This window comes from Hyposmocoma kahamanoa, unplaced genomic scaffold (genome assembly GCF_003589595.1).
Source record: "Hyposmocoma kahamanoa isolate Upper Pololo Valley unplaced genomic scaffold, ASM358959v1 92, whole genome shotgun sequence".
NCBI classification, from domain to species: domain Eukaryota; kingdom Metazoa; phylum Arthropoda; class Insecta; order Lepidoptera; family Cosmopterigidae; genus Hyposmocoma; species Hyposmocoma kahamanoa.
The window spans coordinates 12460495-12480130 of NW_020654748.1; the positions used below are offsets into that span (position 1 = coordinate 12460495).

General features: G+C 37.2%; 1 protein-coding gene across 1 annotated transcript in view; it reads left to right on the plus strand.

Moving 5' to 3' along the window:
* LOC113236697 (dedicator of cytokinesis protein 3) overlaps nt 1-19636 on the plus strand; it is a 77889-nt gene that overhangs the window by 52626 nt on the left and 5627 nt on the right. The window contains exons 12-28 of the mRNA XM_026472857.1: nt 2808-2976; nt 3469-3603; nt 4822-5068; nt 5248-5434; nt 5524-5759; nt 6049-6210; nt 7027-7155; nt 8315-8459; nt 10376-10604; nt 12349-12505; nt 13922-14035; nt 15461-15589; nt 15922-16116; nt 16485-16626; nt 18312-18472; nt 18907-19014; nt 19100-19335. Of these exons, the coding sequence (XP_026328642.1) occupies nt 2808-2976; nt 3469-3603; nt 4822-5068; nt 5248-5434; nt 5524-5759; nt 6049-6210; nt 7027-7155; nt 8315-8459; nt 10376-10604; nt 12349-12505; nt 13922-14035; nt 15461-15589; nt 15922-16116; nt 16485-16626; nt 18312-18472; nt 18907-19014; nt 19100-19335 (2881 nt within the window). The remainder of the gene's footprint in view (nt 1-2807; nt 2977-3468; nt 3604-4821; nt 5069-5247; nt 5435-5523; nt 5760-6048; nt 6211-7026; nt 7156-8314; nt 8460-10375; nt 10605-12348; nt 12506-13921; nt 14036-15460; nt 15590-15921; nt 16117-16484; nt 16627-18311; nt 18473-18906; nt 19015-19099; nt 19336-19636) is intronic.

The following is a 19636-nucleotide window of genomic DNA, read 5'->3' on the forward strand; positions in this document are numbered from 1 at the left end:
AGATATCTAATAGAATTTAATTCGATTGAATATTTTAAGAGTTCAAATTCCCTCAGGGTATCTCGAAGAAGGTTTCTAGATAATTTGAAGTAAAAATGGGCACAACTTTATTAGTAGATCACAAGAGTGCTTTGAGAAACTATCTGTAGGTAGTGTTAAGAGTGATTCTTATCTTTTTTCTGAAGTAACCCTTCTACATGCTACAAGACCATTTGTAGAATGTAGACAGTTTTTATTTAGTCTTGTAGATAGTTTTTAAATAATTTATGATAGTTTTCTTAGTAATGCTATTTTAAAACCAAAATACTAAAGCGTTACAAACATAGGACGTAATTCTCTTAATACTAATAGATTTCAAGTTTAATGGTTTACAAAATATAAACTATCAAAATTGCAACATGGCAAAATTAAAAATATTTCTGACTTTTTCGCGCAATGTTTAATCGGTTAGAAAGCGCAAATTGACGTGCGACTTTAAATACATGTGAAAAGTGATGTAAAACGTGTCATAAAAGTAATGCGCTCGCTAAATTTTAAATATTTATGTATAAAATATAACGAGTTCTTAGGTTTTCGCGATTGTTACACATAGGAAATGAAACTATTTTTCCGGATTTAAATCGCGTATATTTGTTTTTTCAAACAAACCGACGTTTCGGGCCCTTTACAGGTCCCATGGTCACGGTTGACTGAGGTGGTACAGTCTTCAACCAGTTATGTCTAATATTGATGCAAACCACCCTATTTTATCACTATGGTTACAATAGTCATTAATTAAATACACTTTAAATACACAAAAAAAAAACAATTGGAAAAAATCCAATTTGTCGCAAAAAAACGTTACTCTGTATAATTATATGGAATGTGTTATAATATGACTAGAACGGTGGATAAATTTCCTATCATTTAAATATAAGGAATATTTTAATGACATACCTAACTTATGATGGAAGAAAAAAAAATTTCATTACAAAATTGAGGTTATTTTTTCACGCCAACCACATTTCACACAATGATTTCATTGTATTCTCTTGATAGACGGCACAATACACATAGACAACATTGAGGTACAGTAGTTTACTCGCTCATTTCAATTGTTTTTATCATTTCACAACACGGAATTACTTCACAATGTTTGTTTATTTGTCAACAAACAAATGCCGGCCATGACCGGCCCGAGCGCGAATTACGACTATTGTATCCAGCGTTGCCAATTTGTAGGGAATTCCCCAAATTGTGGGGAGTTTCAACTAGATTGGGGATTTTGTGGGGATTGGCGCTATGTGAGGAAAATAACATTTTATCATTTTGTTTAATCTATCAATTGCTGATGCATCGCTAGTTTCATCGTTAGTGTTAGAAACACTTGATGGACTATATCGACGTGTTATTCAACATCGCACATCCCTCGTATTATTAACAAGCAGCTTGAATAGAATTATTATTAGAGCACTTGGTTCTGAATTGTAAAATTACCAGTCGCTTAGGCTGGTCCCCGGTATGAAGCAAAACGAAATCAGCTATTGATAAACAAAGTCGAGCAGTTAGTTACTTCCATAGCACAACTTACCACTCGTCAACTTTAAATATTAAATATAGGTCGAAACTCATTGATTATTTCTAACGTTAACATAGTGTCACCAAATGCACAACAAATAATCAATTTACTTAATTTTGTAAGGCAAAGAAAATTTATTTTTTGTTAAGACTGATTACAGATTAATGTTGAATCTAATTAATATTATAATTATTATAAATGCCTCTGTGGCCGAACGGTTACCATGCAGGTCCCAGGTTCAAATCCCGGGTCGGGAGAAATATTTGTATGGCCTACATTTATTTCTCTCGTGAGTTTGGATGTAATTTGCGGTTGTCTACGTGTGTGTCCATGGCACCCGCGACACAGGGTTTCCCTAGTGCGGGCCTATGTTGAGTGTGTACGTTACTATTATTATTATCATATAGTGATTTTTGGGGATTTTGAACAATTGGCATTGGCAACGCTGATTGTATCGAATGATGTGACTTAATATCCAAGGTTTACCACCTCCACCAGATCTTTTAATATTTTTTACTTTATCCATTTTGCATGAACTCTTACAACGTCCAATAGAGTAAAAACCCTAATTGTAATATTTTTTAAATAAAATCTACTGAAGACGCGCTATAACGTGTTTGTCAATAAGTACAAACACTACAGAAAGTCTATAAATTAAATATAGCTAGAATAAACTTAAGAACACTAGTTTTTAGAGTATTAATAGGCTTTACTGGATGTGTATAGAACAATTTTATTCAAAATAATCAGTTCTTCTACAGATGAACTTAAAATAAGGACTATAAGAGTAAATCTTAAGAGAGATTGCACTTAATTAAGTTGTTTGGTATTAAGAAGGTGTTAAAATTTTGACTTGAGTGAAATAAGTCTATAAGAACAATTTCTTTTTTCTAAAACCATTTATAGAGAACTATTATTTAAATCTATACCATATTAAGACTGTTTATAGATATAACAGTTTTAAGGCTTATAAAGTGTGCTCCTCGGGTAATAATAGTTAGGTCAACACAATATTGACCGTATTTTTCAGAAATTTGGAGTCTGCAGTAGGCTAATGGTTTGACCTACCGCCTCTCAAACAGAGGCCGTGGGGGCTCGCACCTCTGAGTTTCTCGGCATTTATATGCAAAATTTAAATATCATGAGCTTTTCGGTGAAGGAAAACATTGTGATGAGACAACCACGTCGAATAAGGTTTAGAAAATCGTCGGAGTACCTTCATAGGTTGATGTTGATGATGATTTTTCAGAGGATCTCTTAGCTTTGCTTCAATGGCGGGCTCGACCTGAAAAAGTGCAGGAAACTTTGCTGCGAGTTTTGCGGCTCGGCGATGGACTGAGTTGTGAAGAGCTAATCAAATTCTTAAGAGATGTGTTAGATGCTCTATTTGCTCTGTTCTCCACTGAAGACGGTAATAGGTAAGTTGGTAACTTTAATTTTCTATCCACTTACAAAACATATGTATACATATAGTTATATTATGTTTATTAAGTTCATTGAATCTCACGATGTTTTGCTATAATGATTTTCAATTATTTTTTTGTGAAATTACTTCACTGGTTGTTTTATAGTATGAAGCGCAATCTGTGAGAAATCTATTAAAGTTTTTTTACGTAGGAAAGTCGTTAAAAACCAAAAAAACAAAGATTGCAACAAGCGCTGAAGAATTCGTAAGGTCTGCTGGTTCGTGCCGTAGCTCACTTGAGAAAGTGTCAACCACGGTATGGTGAGGACGCTGGTTCGAATCCAACCAGATCCAATGATTTTTTCTTTGTTTTTGATCTTTGTGTTAATTATTTGATATACGTAATAGTTAACCGGTCTTGAGTTCTCTTACTGAACGACAGAACTAAAAAACTGCTAGCTTCACGTTTCTGGGTTCAATAATAAAACATTTTTGTTCTTTTTAGTACTCCATACTCTGGCACGGTGTTTCTGGTACTAGTGTCGATCTGTAGTCTTCTGGAAGAGACTCGTTTCCAGCACTTCCGACCGGTTCTTGACGTTTACATCGAGGAACATTTCTCAGCTGCGCTGGTTTACAAGTAAGCATGAAACATATTTCGGTATTGCTTTATGTAATTATATGAATTTATAACAAGTTATGCTACATCAAATGGAAACCTGGTCACTATTTTTTAATTTTACCAATAATCTTTAAGCCGACCACTATAGGTAGACGGAATTTGAGGCACTTAGGCGAATTTCAATTTGCAGTGGGCAACATAAATATGGTGGGATTACGTGAAGTATTATAGTTACTTAAAAATTCAGTTCAAATTCAATTAATCTTCCCAAGTCCATTTTTTAAGATCTCTTAAATTGTGTGTGTGAGAGAGATATAAGTAGAAATACTCGTGATTTCTGACACTTTTAAATAAAGGAAAACAATTTGTCTATTAATGAATCATTCAACTATAGTGTATTCCAATAGAATTGAGAGTGGACGTAAACAAACCAGTTGGGTTAAAATTCTGGAGAAATCACTTCTGGATTTTTATCTTATTTGATTTATATATTTTTATCATATTCTGGATTTATGTCCACTCTAAATTCTATTGTGATACACTATAGTGTATTCCAATAGAATTGTTTGTTTACGTCCACTCTCAATTCTATTGGAATAGACTATACCATCTTTTGTTCGTCAGCAAAATCGGATGTTTTCTATTTTTAACACATGGAGGTAGCATTTACACCAATGTAGGATCAAGTCTATTCACTCCTACTAACCTGTAAGATTTGAGACTCGCTTTCAAATCGTTTATAAACTCGGATGCAATTACTTCGTCACTCGTTTTGTGATAAACATCATTAACAACGTTTCTTTCGTGCGTTTGAGATCAAAACGGTTTCCTTGACGTTATTGCAACAAAATAGTTACTTTCAAGTTGAAAATAGGTACTACGGACGGTGACTTAACACAATTCATGGTGAAAACTCGTTCGATTTTTCTTTCATTTAGTACCATCTTATTCTAGTACACCTCACAATTTCGAAACAAGGGGGCTACTCTCATTCTCCGTCCGACATACGTCCGAAATAATTACTGCCAAATAAATAATACTCGACCTAATTAAAAAACAATATCAAGTGTGAAGCCTCACTCGGATCATGCGTCTTTTTAATTTCGTCGAGTACTATTTATTTGACAGTAATTATTTCGGACGGAGAACGAGAGTACAGGGCCTGATACATTCACATGTGTACTCAATATTTGGTGATCTTAAATGTTTGCTTTATTTCATCTTGGATTTTGTCAGGGGTCTCCTGTCGTCGGTGCAGCACTGTGCCGAGTGGGCAGCCGGAGCTGAAGGGCAAGAGCCCATTCGTAAATGCCTCCGCTCACTTGGTGCCGTATTCCGCCTCGCGGTTCGCTCGCGGCAATTGTTCGCTCGCGCCACAGGTGGACAGTACGAAGATAGCTTCAGGAGAGATGTGCGAACGGCATTGAATGCCTTAAAAGTTTTGGCTCAACATCCACATAGAGAACATTTGGCACCTGCTCAGGTTATATACGATATATTATATATATCATTTAAGTATACATGCTGTGTTAGAGGAATTTCAAAATAATATTAATTTTGTCATTTGTCTCTTCACAAAATCAATATTAGTTACTTATATGTCGTCTTATAATATTCTGACAATCATTATTTTGTGTGTGTAATTGACTCGAACACTTTCAGGTAGCATTAATGGAGTCGTGGCCGAGCGTAGCAAAAGAGGTAGCTACAGCATTAGGGCCAGTGGAGGCCGCGAGAGTCACTGCTGCCATGCTGGACGCGCCAGCCGCCAACGCACCTCCTGCATTGGCAAAAGCGCGATTGGCTGCAGCCCAGGAGATACTGAAGGGACCTTTGGGATATGACCCTGGTAAATTCCACTTGAATTTAGTCGTTGCGAAGCATTGAATGAGCCATACAATGTAAACATAGCTAAATAAAACTGTTTTGAACTTACAGAAGCACGCAACATAGTGCTGACAACTGCTTGTCATCACCTAGCGCGTCGCGAGGAGCTCACACAATGCGCAGAAATGCTCGGTGAACTTGTCATTCTATTGTGGAAAAAAGAAGATCCACAAGAACCGAGTGATCCGGATCAAATAGACCCGGATGTAGATGTATTGTGTTTAAATACATTAGATGTGTTGGTTGAGACTGTCTTGCATCTTATTGGAGGCAATTCACCGGTATTGGTAAGTAAACTAATTTTTATTATCAACACCCAGTTTCAATATATAATTTATGAAATTTATGAAGCTACATGTTGCGTGCCATGTTTTTTTTCAATATGGCCGCAATGTAAGAGTGTTTAATTCCGTGGGAAGAAATCGCTAACCACGAAACTAAAATCAAAAGGCAATTGGCTAAACGGAGGGCGAAGACTGAAGTTTCAGTCATCGTAAGAAATATGCCGCACATACCATTTCCTGAACTTCGTGAAATTATATTTTCTCGATATCACACTAATTGTATGCTCTCCAGGGTTCGATGGTAGCGTGTCTTCTCGGCGCCATGGAGCTACTTAAACCGGAGCACTATCAGCGCCTGTGGAGTCACCTTGCACCCCACCCGCACGATCGCAAGCCGCTCAAAGACTTTTTGATGCGCGCTTTCCTTGTATTCCGACATCTTATTGAACAGGATGTAAGTTTTTATTGTATTCCGACATCTTATTGAACGGCATATAAGTTGCAACATTTTATATAATTGTGAGGTGATATTAAATGAAAATATAAAAACAATAATTTCTCATATTCAACAAGAAATAATAATCACACCAGAAGGTCAGTTGAAGATCGGGTTTTATGTTCTCACTTAATGAATGAACGAACGAACGAACTAAGACAAAATACCATTGTGTCGCTCTTCATTCGCTTCGCTTTATAATATATAATAATAATAATACACACTCATAGTCCCGCACTAGGAAGATCCTGTACCGCGGGTGCCATGGACACACACGTTAGACAACCACAAATTGCACCCAAACTCACGAGATAAATAAATGTAGGTCATACAAATATTTCCCCGGGCCTGGGAATCGAACCCGGGACCTCTCTGTGGCAGTTCAGCATGGTAACCGTTCAGCCACGGCGGCAGTTATATTCTTCAACGTTGCCGAACCATGATTGCCCTCTGCGCCTGTTAGATTTTTAAAGAACAGTGCCGCTTACTGTGCCATGAGCTTACTTTGACAATTGCCGCAAGCGATCGCTTATAGTATTTGACAATTTTAAATGGCAAATTGTACAACGGCATCTAGTGGTCACAAGAAGTAACATTTTACATATAAACATTTTACACGGGCGCTAGCAACGAAAGTGATTATAAACTCCTGGTAAAGGAACAGGGCTCAATACTTGACTTTGTAAGACTATTGACAGTTGGGTACAAGTACCTGTAAAATAAGCATAATCTTTAAGACTTGAATTTTGAAGAGTAAATAACTTTCGTTTGCAGGTATTCCCTTCAGACTGGATGGTATTGCGCGTACAGAGTTGCAAAGTGCTGTTATCTGCACTACAAGATTTGGCGAAACCATTACTTGAGAGGTTTATGGGTGAGGAGCCACCTCAGTTCGATTCTCAAGTAAGTAAATATTTAACAGTTCACATAATTTTACGTTTTTTGAAACAGGTTATTGGGAAAGACAAGTTTGCAGGGGTCAGTAATTACTTTAAAAAATGAACAAATAACATAAAAAAGCAGTAGTCAACACACAATCCCACCACTAGTCCATGATCATGCTCTGAACTTGTGCTTAATACGAGGAATAGAAATAAACTAGCTTTTCTTGATAGTCGTCTTCACAAAGTCGTCTTCACAAAGTCAAAAAATCATTTAAGGGGCAATGTATACGCTTCTATAACAAGATTCCGGTTGATATACAAAATTTGCCTTTCACGAGGTTTAAAACTATAGTGAAACAAAAACTTTATACCAAAGGTTATTATACAACTTCTGCGTACTTGGATGACAAAAATCCGTGGTAGTAACCCGTTTAGCTCATGGAGGTAGTCTCGATCTCTGATGTTTCAAATAAAAAAAAAATATTGTAAATGTTATTTACAAAGAGCAACCCCTAGAGTTTCTTGCTCATTCTTCTCAGGGGAATCTGCCTTACGAATGAGCGGTAGAGTTTAATATTGTGATGATTTCGAGTGTAATAATGCTTACCTATGAAATAAAGATTATTTTGAATTGAATTTGAATTTGCTACGCGAAGCTTTAAATCGCAAAGATCTAAGGCCACTGCGCCTGTCCCCTTGATACACAAGTTGACAAATTCCATGTGCCTGCAATTTCACCAGCAACCTTAACCTTCAAAACCGGAACACAGTAATGTACTGTACTGCTTGGCGGCAGACATAGGAAGGTGGCAGTACTTCCATGGACGAACTCATTCACAAGTAGCTCTACTGCTACTAAAATATTAGGCCATTCAGTGCTTTTAAACACTTGAACGAGAGTATAATAGTGCCGTGTAAATGACAGTAATCGAAACACTGCGATGCGACGGAATGTCTACTCCCTGCCGAAGCACAGTAGTCCCACTTATTTTTCTTATTTTATATTTTTTACAGTTCTGCATATTTGTGGGCGATATATACGTCACGACTTACAAAAATTGAATTTTTTATGCTAGTTTAAAATTTCATGAATATCGGTTGAGGGATGGACGATGCCAAGAAAACTTCGCTCACTGTACTTTGATAACCTAATCAATAGCCGAAATATTTTCTTCTAGTTATGGTCCGGCTACATAGAACTAGGCGTCGCCCTAGTGACGTCAAGTGCATTGCAGCCTGAGCGCTGGTCGGGACGTGGCCCGGACAGACCGCGCATGCGCGTCAACGCTGGCTTGCAAGTTCTAGCAGTATGGAGTAGACTCGGTTAGTTTTTACTCCTGTTTTGCGTAGTATACTGGTGGGACAGACGTAAAACATATTGCGCATATTTTAGTGTATTAATGCTTTTATGTTTTATAATGCACCTGTAAACATACCACATTACACAAACTTGAGGCAGCTCTAAAAGTGCTTTCATTCTGTTGTGTACAATTATGTATATTCAGGGTGGAATAGTTTAGTATGCCCAGGTAATATTCCGTAAATATAAGAGATATCAAAAACCTTGACACTGATATCAAAAGTACGTTACTAAATGAGTAAAATGACATCAAACAACGACGACGACGAACTTTTTTTAAGTAAAATGAGAAATGACCAAAAGAAGGATGGCGAAAGCTGACCCAAAATCAACGAAGTACTGTTCATGAACTTCGCTAGTATAATTTTACGTTTTAGTTTATGCCTAGTTCTCAATATATTTTTGTATATTTTGAAAGTCGGAAATAAAGAAGTAATGTATTTTAAAATAGATGCAAGATCGACCATAGATTAGGTAACGTTCTTGTACGTACGTTTCAATTTAAACATGATTGAATGTTTACCTACCTGAAGTATCTTTTATTTTGTAGTACACACAAAACATTAGAGCTATTAATATATATATTATATTAAAATACCTAACCAAAAAATCAATTAAACAATAATGACATAAAGTAAAAAATAAAACACAATGTGATACAAATGTTCAGACAATATTTAAATAGAGATACGAAAGTTAGCAAAGAAACATTTTAACAAGATGTTTTGCCTCTTGCCAATGTCAATGTCACTTTGAGATTGAGAACAGTGTAACCATTTGTGGCAGATTTCTGCCATTTGGGCAGATTTAATTTTTATTAATTTGTTGTATTAAGTGTGGCAGAGTTTGGCAGATTTAGGAATATTCAGCAAGTTCTTTGTTATTTTTAGAAACAAACTAAAAAATTTGTTGTTTTCTGCTACTATGAACAAACATCTGAAGCTAAATACAGGACAATGTTATAATATATAACTTTATTTAATAATTTATAACCTATATCAACTTTACAATCCCAGATTCTACAGGCTGTACTCAATTAGCTTTTTTGATGCGTTGATAATGATTTCTATTTTGATATTCTGATAAATCACAAGTATTGATAGGTCTCTTTAATACACGTCGTCAAAAACACTGGGTCACAAAATACACGATATGTCGCCATCCTTCTTTTAACGTTAAATGCTCGCAAACAAAGGCAATAAACAAACAATAAGTTTACAGGTAACGCAAACTGCCATAAATAAAATATTAAAAGTATCTGCTAATTGAATAAAAACAGGGATATTTATTTCTAAATAAGTATAAAATATTGTATTCAAAGCAGTTAGCAGTTGTTCGAAACTAAAGCCTCTCTACGTATGTCATATTAAATGTTTGGGATCGTTTAACGTTAAAGTTTTGGATGTTCCTAGTTTTATTTTTTAAAAGTTGTTGATGTCTATTTATTCATTAGATAAGGTAGTTTCGATATCAGTTTAAAGGTTTTTGATTTCTCTTATATTTACGGAATAATCGCCTAGGCACACGATTACGCCCTGTACACCGTCGTCTTAGAGTGAAAACCTTGTATGTGATATCTATGAAATTTTTCAGGGCGAAGAAATAAAATAAAAGAAGAATAAAAATGCGGTAAACGCAATAATGTTTGTAGTTAGCATTTTAATTAATTAAATTATACCTCTTTCAGATACTATATTGCTTTAATGATATATTTGAGCAAGAAGTTTATAAGTTTTCTCCAATAAAAATGAGTAAAAACGAACGATGTGAAAACGCGTATGCGAGGTTTTCACTCTAAGGCGACGTATGTGTGGAAAATATACAGCTAGTACTACGTTGCCACGCTTAAACAAATATGTATTTTTTAATTATTTAAAAGGTCCAGCACAACTCCACCTAGTACCTGGCGCAGTAGGAGCACTCCTAGAAATAACTCTAGTCGGAGAGCTAAGACGCGTGGCCCTCGGCGCTCTTGTCTCTCTAATGGCTTGTGAAAGAGCCGCCACGGGTTCCGCAAGAAGAACCGAAGCCGCGTTGGTTGATAAGCTGGACTCGCTCGTGGCAGATAATAAGGCTGATGACCATTATAGACGGCTCTTTGACACTGTGTAAGTGCTGTATATTTACGAATTCACAGCGCATGAGTTGGAGGCACTTCCGATCTAATACTGAAAAGGAACTATAACAAAAAGTATCGTTAGTGTGTGGTCGGATTCTATTTACGTGGTGTAGTTACGCCGACTACACCATCCCGTCACATTGGCGTGCCATCTCCTATCTTAATAAAAGGTGATAAAGATACCAGCGGTTTTATGTACTCTACCACACAAGATTCCTAGAACTATGTGTAAACAATAGCACTCCTATGCTTGGGTTCTCATATTTTTGTTATTTTCCTGTATTTCCATTCTATTACTAATCTCAATTTCACTGTTCACGCTATTCAGGGAGCACTTGAGTTCTGTGTAAGTAACTTCTTATTTATCGCGATCTATCATTCGTAATTATCGTAAATGTTTAAAAGTTTTCAACTTTCATTCAAATGTTACCCTTTCATTAGTGCAACATGTATTACACTGCGAGTAAAGATATCTGGTAGTCACACTTGAATAACATAATTACTCTTGATATATGGGTAATAATTTCTTACCACGGTGTGACTTCTTTTTATTTTTCCGGGAATATAAAAAGAAGTCACGCCGTGGTAAGAAACCTGATATTGGTGATAATCATTTAGTGAATAACCACGAAAGTCTTAAAATCCATACAATAATAAGAGCTCTTGATATATGGGTAATAATAAGAGTTCCGAACATCAAATGAAATTGCAACGAACTGAGGCTAACTGTAATACTATCTATTAGTGAAAATTTTCCTTGGTAAAGCCGAAGCTTTAACTTTTTGAAAAAACAAAAACACTAACAAAAATTTATTTTCCCGTTAGAAAGATGCCTTGGCGACATTTAAACCCAACACTAATTACCACTCAAAGATACTAATTCACTTCATTACATAGGTTAACTTATTCTACACGTAAAATACCATAGCTTTTAAAGTAGTTGTATATTTTAAGATGCTCGTCGCGATACGAAAGTTTGTAAACAAACTCATGAATGTTAAGTGTTGCTATTTTAATTACCTGCTAAACACCATAACCTTCTACATACATTCTTTACGTAGTCCTATTAAAAAGAAACACCCAATTAAATATAGATACATATGTAACACTATTTATCGTTAAGATTTACAAAATAGAAATTAACCATATTTTCTACACGTTTATTTATTATTTATTAAGTATTTCAGACATTCGTATCTAGCAAATAATCAAGAACTTGTACAAATTACATAATAATAATACTAAAATAAAACTGTACTTATGAATGATATCCTAACTTCCAAAAAAGCACTAACTTAGCTATTATGTCCTGTGTTGTCACTCATAATTGTATTTCCGTATTATGTAATATTTAACAAGCATCAAACTGTATGAAATGTATAAGATCGCTTTTTAACTTATAATAGGTGATTTATAATAAAAATGGCTAACGGTTTTTTGCGGTAAAATATAAATTGAGTTGGTGGAGTAGTATTACATCAACAAGAGTTTTTGGAACTTTTAATGTTTCATTCGGTTGTTTCCGTATTCTTATTTGCACAAAAGTTTTCGGTAACTTAGCAAATAACGCTCTTAGTCACATTTTGACTAAGCTCATTTTTAATTTAGTTTTGGAGATTTTATGACCCTTACTTTTTCACTAGAAAAGATTAATCGCACTTAAGTTTCCGCCTTGTAGTAACTATACCCGTGTATCAACACAAATACCTATGTAATATAATAATATTTATCAGGCTAATGGAGCGAGTTTCGACGGAAGGGTGGCGCGAGGCGGGGGCGGCGTTCGTCGGTTGCGTGACGCGTTTGCTCGAGCGGCTGCTCGACTACCGTGCCGTCATGCAAGGCGCCGAGCATAGAGACAAACGGATGGCGGCCACTGTCAATCTCTTGGTAAGATAGTAGCCCTTGTTACCCGTATATAACCAAGATTATTACCAGCTCTGGGAGATGTAAAATGATTCCTGCTTCTTCTTCTTAGCGTGTCAACTCTAAAGTTTTTATTTGAGAGGATCTGTACTTAGCGATTGACACAGCATTGTCATATATTAGTGTGCAGGGGTACGGACACATAGGGCAGACAAAAAGTGTGCCATTTGTCTGGGGAGAGACACTAAACAATACCTGCGCTAATGATTCCTATTAGTAAACCAGTACACTGATATTTATATGACATCTAAATTCCTTTGTTGGACGCTGAGTCCAGCTCTTTACTTTTGACATGCAATTTCTTTCAAAGATAGAGGGTGGAAAATTAAATTCGGTCTCCGCATGTTGTGAAATTTGATGGAAATAATTTAGGTGAAATCTCCAACTTCAGTGAAAGATGCACTGCATAGTATACATAAATAGTCCAAACCCCATCTGTTCAGCGCATCTCGGAGCACGCCTTGCTCGGAGCATACCGTACCGGGTTGCCATGCTATTGTTTTAATTGTAGCTACAGGTAGAAGGTATCGCAGTAGGACTAGCACGACAGGGCGCGACTTGAATGAGAACAACATACAGCGCGAAATACTGCTTATCTCGCAACTCGCGCTGTATGTCGCTCTCGCGCAAGTCGCGCCCTGTCGTGCTAGCCCTACAGAAATATCAATATAGCACCACATACTTTTTTCAATACAGCACCAGAACCAGTATTATGGTGCTGTATTGAAGAAACGTTTGTTAAATGCAGTACATATTGATATTTCTGTAGGTGAGAGGTGAAGGACTTTAAGAACATATTTTGAACTTTAGACGTTTCTTCAAACATTGCTTTAGAATGCTAAAATCACTCAACCGTAAAGGACATTAAGTGCTATCATCGTTTATTTTTTTATTTAACACATTATAATTGACCTTAAGATTTATTTTAAATGCCTAATTAAGAGCTTCATTCTTTTTCAAATGCTCTAATAAAAATTGCTATTTGACAATTAATCTTCTTTACCTTATCACCTACATATTTATATACTGGCATGGCGGATTAGTATCTCAATCATGGGAGTATGAAATGCTACTTTGTATATACATAACGATACATTTGTAAATAAAAAATATATTAATTTAACACAGAAATTATTTTAGTCACCTAGCGCATCTATGAATGAATGGCGCATGCGACTCGCGCTGTGCACCTTGAGTGTGCCGCGAGACAACGCGAACGTGTGCGTCCCTACGTATAACGGGCGTGCACGCCTACGTATATGGAGCTACACTATGTGTTTTATTATACTATGGTCTATGCTTACGTTTACTATTTAAGAGTACAAAAGTATCGACAGCATGTTAACGTATTTTTAATTCTTTTTTATTGTTCTTCTACAGAACTTTTATAAAAACGAGATCGACCGCAAAGAGATGTATCTTCGCTACGTTTACAAACTTCATGACTTGCACATAGCTTCGGATAACTTCATTGAAGCGGGATGCACGCTTTTGGTGAGTTAACTATACTATTTGGTATAGCTATTGTGTTAACAGTATAACAATGTGACAAACGGCGGATGTATATGATGAACGGTTGATTCTTTATAAGACGGTCCCTTCCTATTTGGACCGTTATAAGGGTAAGACACATGACATGACAACATCTCAGGGACTAAGCACCATATCTTTCTACGTTAGTTTTGATTATTGTGACCCTCCCTACCTACCCTTATAAGAATATTAGCATATAAGAAGGACACTATAACCTGTGCGCGCACAGGAACCTTGCAAGCTGAGGTTCTGACCCCAGATCAGCCAGTGTACAGGGTTCTCACAGACCTTTGTCACTTGACTTCATCCGGTTCTTCGAGAGGCTAGTGTCTCGGGTGAGCCGCCCCAGGTACACGTACAGTACCCTCCTCATTTTCCAGATAGGTACCGGAGCTGTAGGCACGTTCACTTCCCGTTGCGCATTGCACAACTAGCGGTTGCTACCGCTGAGCCGTCGAGTCTGAGTCCACTACCAAATTTGCTCATTGGTGGCGGAACTGTAAGCCACGCTCACTTCTCGACGCCGAAAAACAACATCTCTCCAGTTCCCAATAACCTAAGCGGCTGGAGGGACCGGAGGATATCTAACTTATCCTCTACTAGCTTTCCGGGCTAGTGCCGGAGATGCCAGTCGCAGTGTCCGGCGACAAAGCCTCCAACTTAAAGGGCAACTCACATGCCCCGCGAGTTTCGACCTCTACTAAGACGCGTTAGCTGCGCATGAGACAGACGCTCCGGAAACATGCCAAACCGGGGCAGACAAACATGTCCGTCTCTGCAGCTAACCACAAACCCCAGCGAGTCCATACCCAAGTGCGGGTTCGCAAAGACGTATCTCTGGCGGAGGACTTGGCCCGGACGCCCGCTGTACCCTGGTCTTGCCGTCGAGCCCGTAGTCTCTCCGGACAACCCTATCTCTCGGGTCGGTAGATAGAGACATCTCAGGGGCCATTGAAACATAAAGGACTAAAGACTGAGTATAGCTTATAGATTAGTTGTAGCTTTTTTTACATTATACATTTAAGATATAATGACGCTGACAATTTTTAATTAATTGGCTTGGCATCGGTAAATATCGAGTTTTTAGATGTTCGCGATTGTTATACAGTGGAATGAAACTATTTTTCAGATCTAGATCGCGTATATTGTGATTGTGAGACCTGTTAATACTCCGAAAGTTGGTTTGTTAAAAGAAACAAATACACGAGATTTAAATCCGAAAATATAGTTTCATTTTCTATCAGTAATTAACTAATGTTCGTGTAAGCACTGGTGTGTTTAAATTTTGATATTTTGCGACAGTACTGATCACAAATTAATGTGAATTGGTATGTGAACATTACGAACTTTGTTTTAGTTCTTACTTTAATGTCCTAATCTTTTCAGCTGTACGCAGAAACATTAAGTTGGGACAGCGATCAAATAGGCGTAGATCCAGAACACCCTGAAACACCAGAGTGGAAACGGAAAGAGGCTATTTACAATCAAGTGTTGCAGTACTTTGATCGCGGGAAGGTACTTTTTAAGGCTGAATTCACGGAGCGGTTTTCAGCGCAGCACATTTCACGACGGATTTTTCTCGGGTTTTCCATCGGTTCGTCGGCGACGACCTCGATCGATCACAAAGAAACGCGCGGTTCGTTCCGCAACCGCGGCAGCTACGTGACCGCACAAGCCTGCGGTGGCGTGAGTATTTCAATACTCACGCCACCGCAGTTGTCCTTCACCTTCAGTTAAAACCGCTCACTGGGTTCTGAGCCTTAGGATTACTTTTGTTTTTACTCTCTTTACATCAACAGATATTGATTTTTTAATGGTATTCTATATGAATATTTATAACGTTTCAGTGTTGGGAAAAAGGTCTTCCCCTGCTTCGTGAATTAGCAACAATATACGAAGTAAAGTTGTGCGATTACGCGCGTTTGGCTCACTGTCTTCGTACACATGCGACATTCCTAGATTCCATATTGGAACAGCTGTGGCCGGAGCCTGAGTACTTTAGAGTCGGATTCTATGGGAAAGGATGCCCCTTGTTCGTCAGGGTAAGAAGTTTTTGAATGTTTCACTACACTGATTTGTGAAAAAACGCAAATGCATTCAATTTACGAAATTGACACGATTTATGAGATCAAATGACAATTAACGATTAGTGATGCTGTCTGAAAACCAGTGATTTTTCCATACTAATGAAAAACTAGAGTACATACACTTTACTGTGACACTTAATTGTATAAATAATCTATCTCTTAAGATTTGTGAGTCACAGTTACCAGATGAACGAGTAGATAGAGTTGCTAAAGATTATAGTTGTTACAAGTTGTAATCTCGGTAGCCGCGTAGTTATTTTATAATTTATTACTTGGTTATATGATTAATTTTTTATAAAGACACTGTACACAATATTACACAGAACAAGCAATTTGTGTATCGCGGACACGACTACGAACGCATAGGCGCGTTCACGCAACGACTTCAATCGGAATATTGCTCGGCGCATATACTTATGAGGAACACCCCTCCTGATGACACCATCATTGCCTCTGATGGACAATGTAAGTAATCACGAAATGAAATATGATATGATGTAAAGGTCTGGTCTTAGTAAATCGACGTCTGGGCGCCTATTTTGCGTATGGTGGCTACAGGATTCTACTCGTGCCACTCGAGCTCTTCCAAGCATCTCTGCATCCCCGGGATCTGCTGAAGACTTCGTTGTTGACCATGCCGGAGTATTATAGTAGGAAATGTGCGCCCGTTTCTTCCTCCATGCACGTTCTGCATAGAGGGCCGTTCGTAATACCTATACAATTGAAAATGTATTATAAGGACCATGACCCATTAGTGCGGGATTTCAAGTGCGTAGCTCTTACCTTTTGAGTGTAAGATATTTTCGGGATAGACTAGCCTTGAGTGCTTTTCTAGCCTGTCTACAAACCACACCTATGTATGCTCTTGACCATTAGCTGGGGAGGGAAACCATGGATTCTGGTCCTACAACGTCTATCTCCGATCCTTTTCTGACCAGTTTATCTACTGCGTCATTGCCACAGGAGCCGTAGTATAAGAAATAATGAATTTTAATGAAATCCAATTCGAAATTTCTGCATGATTCTCGGTGTAGTGTTGGTAAAACCACTGTATGACCAACAAACATTGACCTACCAATAAATGGACGTCGGGTTCGCGCTAAAAAGTGTCCGCACCTGTAAGGCGTTGCACCACAAGCGATTGAAATATTTAAACAAAGAATTTGTAGAGTTGCTTTGATTTTAATCCTAATTTTAAAATGATTATTTTATTAAACGCTAGCAATAACTAACAAAATATTGTTGTACTCGTTTTACGGCTTGAGATTACATATCAGAAGTCACAAAATGCATTTGCGCGAAATAACATTAGCTCGAATTTTTACAATGTGTTTTTACGAAGATTACAAAACAAAAGCTAATTTTGTCTATGCTATCTCGAAAGCGTAACGGTTTTGTTATAAATCGGAATTACGATATTTGCGTTTACGTTTAGTTCGAATATCGGTACATTTCTTATAGTTCACGCTTATTTTCACATTTGTAGTAATATTTGTAAGTATATATCTGTCCAACTCTTTAAGGTATAAACCTTTAAGTGAATTTCTACAAAATTCGACATAATAATAATATATATAAAAAATTTAATTAATATTTACGAGACAAGCCATTCATTACTCTTGTGTTCAAGTAATTTTCAGTCAAAGCTAAATATGGTGCATTTTGTTAAGTTTCTAGTAGAAGCTGAATATGGTGTTTTTGGGCACTTAAATTGTTGTAAGCAAATTTAGGCAGTACTGCCATTGCAGTTTAAATTGTAACGTCATTACGTTACAATTTAAATTAAATGTTTTAGTTTTTTATATTTCGTTACAAGTCACAACGTTTGTATAGGTTAATCTCGGACATTTTTTTCGTGGTTTTTGTATTAGACCTGATGTCCATTTGTTGGTAGGTCAATGCCAACAAAGCCTTAGCGCATAATCCTAATGTAGCTTCTGCGCAAAATTGTCATAATGTCATGTCATACATATCAATTTCATTTCATTGCTAAGCATAGCTCAGATCGCTCGTGAAAGAGGATTTTCCATGTCTACTACGATTAGCAAGCCCAGTTACATATTGCAATAAGATTGCAACTGAAATATATGTACTGAGACACGTTGCTAATCACTTTTGGGTCTTTAAGCAGACACAACGCATATTTTTAGATATCCAAATCTGTAACGTAAAACCTGTGCCATCCCGACGAGTCTGGCCGCCTGGTACACCGGAGCAAGTGAAGCGATTCTACGCATGCAACGAAGTCAACACGTTCCTATGCGATCGGCCATTACATAAACCACCTATTGACAAGGACAACGAGTTCAAAGTACGTTGCGTTTATATTTTTTTGTAAAGGTCGCGTGCGGGAAAATTTATACCCCAGTGAGATTCCCCTTGGCTAGATGATAAAAATATGTGACCGCACTGAGAGAAGCCTATATTCAAGAATGGTTAAATAGTGATATTAGCGAGAACTCAGAATTGCATATGTAGTGGTGTGCCGTTCGCACAAAAACCACAAATACAAAATCACAGATACAACCACAAATGCTTCTGTAAACACACATTTCCGAGCTTTCGCTAACATCACTATCCCAAGTGTTATGTGTATGAGGAATAATATGATGATCCTATGTTTATAGCTTGACAATGACAAGATGTTTTATCAATAATTCTCGGTAGCTCTTGCAAATCTGTCAATGACCCTATCTATGAATCCTTGTTTGGTATATGCGTTTTAACTTTTTATTGTATTATCAGAGTCTCTGGATTGAACGTACTACGTTGGTGACAGAGAACACATTGCCTGGAATATTGCGGTGGTCTGAAGTCGTCTCTAGATCTGTTGAAGAAATACCTCCAGTTGAAGTAAGTAGTTCAAACATGCAGAAATAATGAGTTAAAATTTTTTTGTGCCTTGACTTGTCAGCCTATAAATTATTTTGGCTTATAGTTTGCCTGCGAAACAATGGAAGCAACGGAGCGTGAGCTACGCAGCCTCATTTCTCAATACACCGCCGACCCAACACGAAATATCAACCCGTTCTCCATGAGGCTACAAGGCACCATCGACGCTAATGTACAAGGTATTTTTGTGAACATTTTATACATTTATATTTACTACATAGAGGCAGTGGACTTTGTTTCTTCCCGTTCTGAGGAATATACCCACCAAACAATACAGGTAATTTAGAAAAACCTTGACTCCTTCGGACATGCGAATTGGCGTTCAAAAAACTCTAGAATAAACGTCGTTGGCGGCGAATTAGTTACAGTTAATACATAAAAACAATTAGGAATTGTTTCGTCTCAATGATAGACTATTTAACTTTTTATTTATCTATGCATACATGAGCATAGCCAAATGCAGAAGGTGGTAGGAGTATGCCTCCCAATCTTTTCCCAAAAATACCTTACATGATTTCATGGGCTTAAACATAACACAAAAGACATTATTTCGTATAACAGCGATAAATTCAAATATGAGATA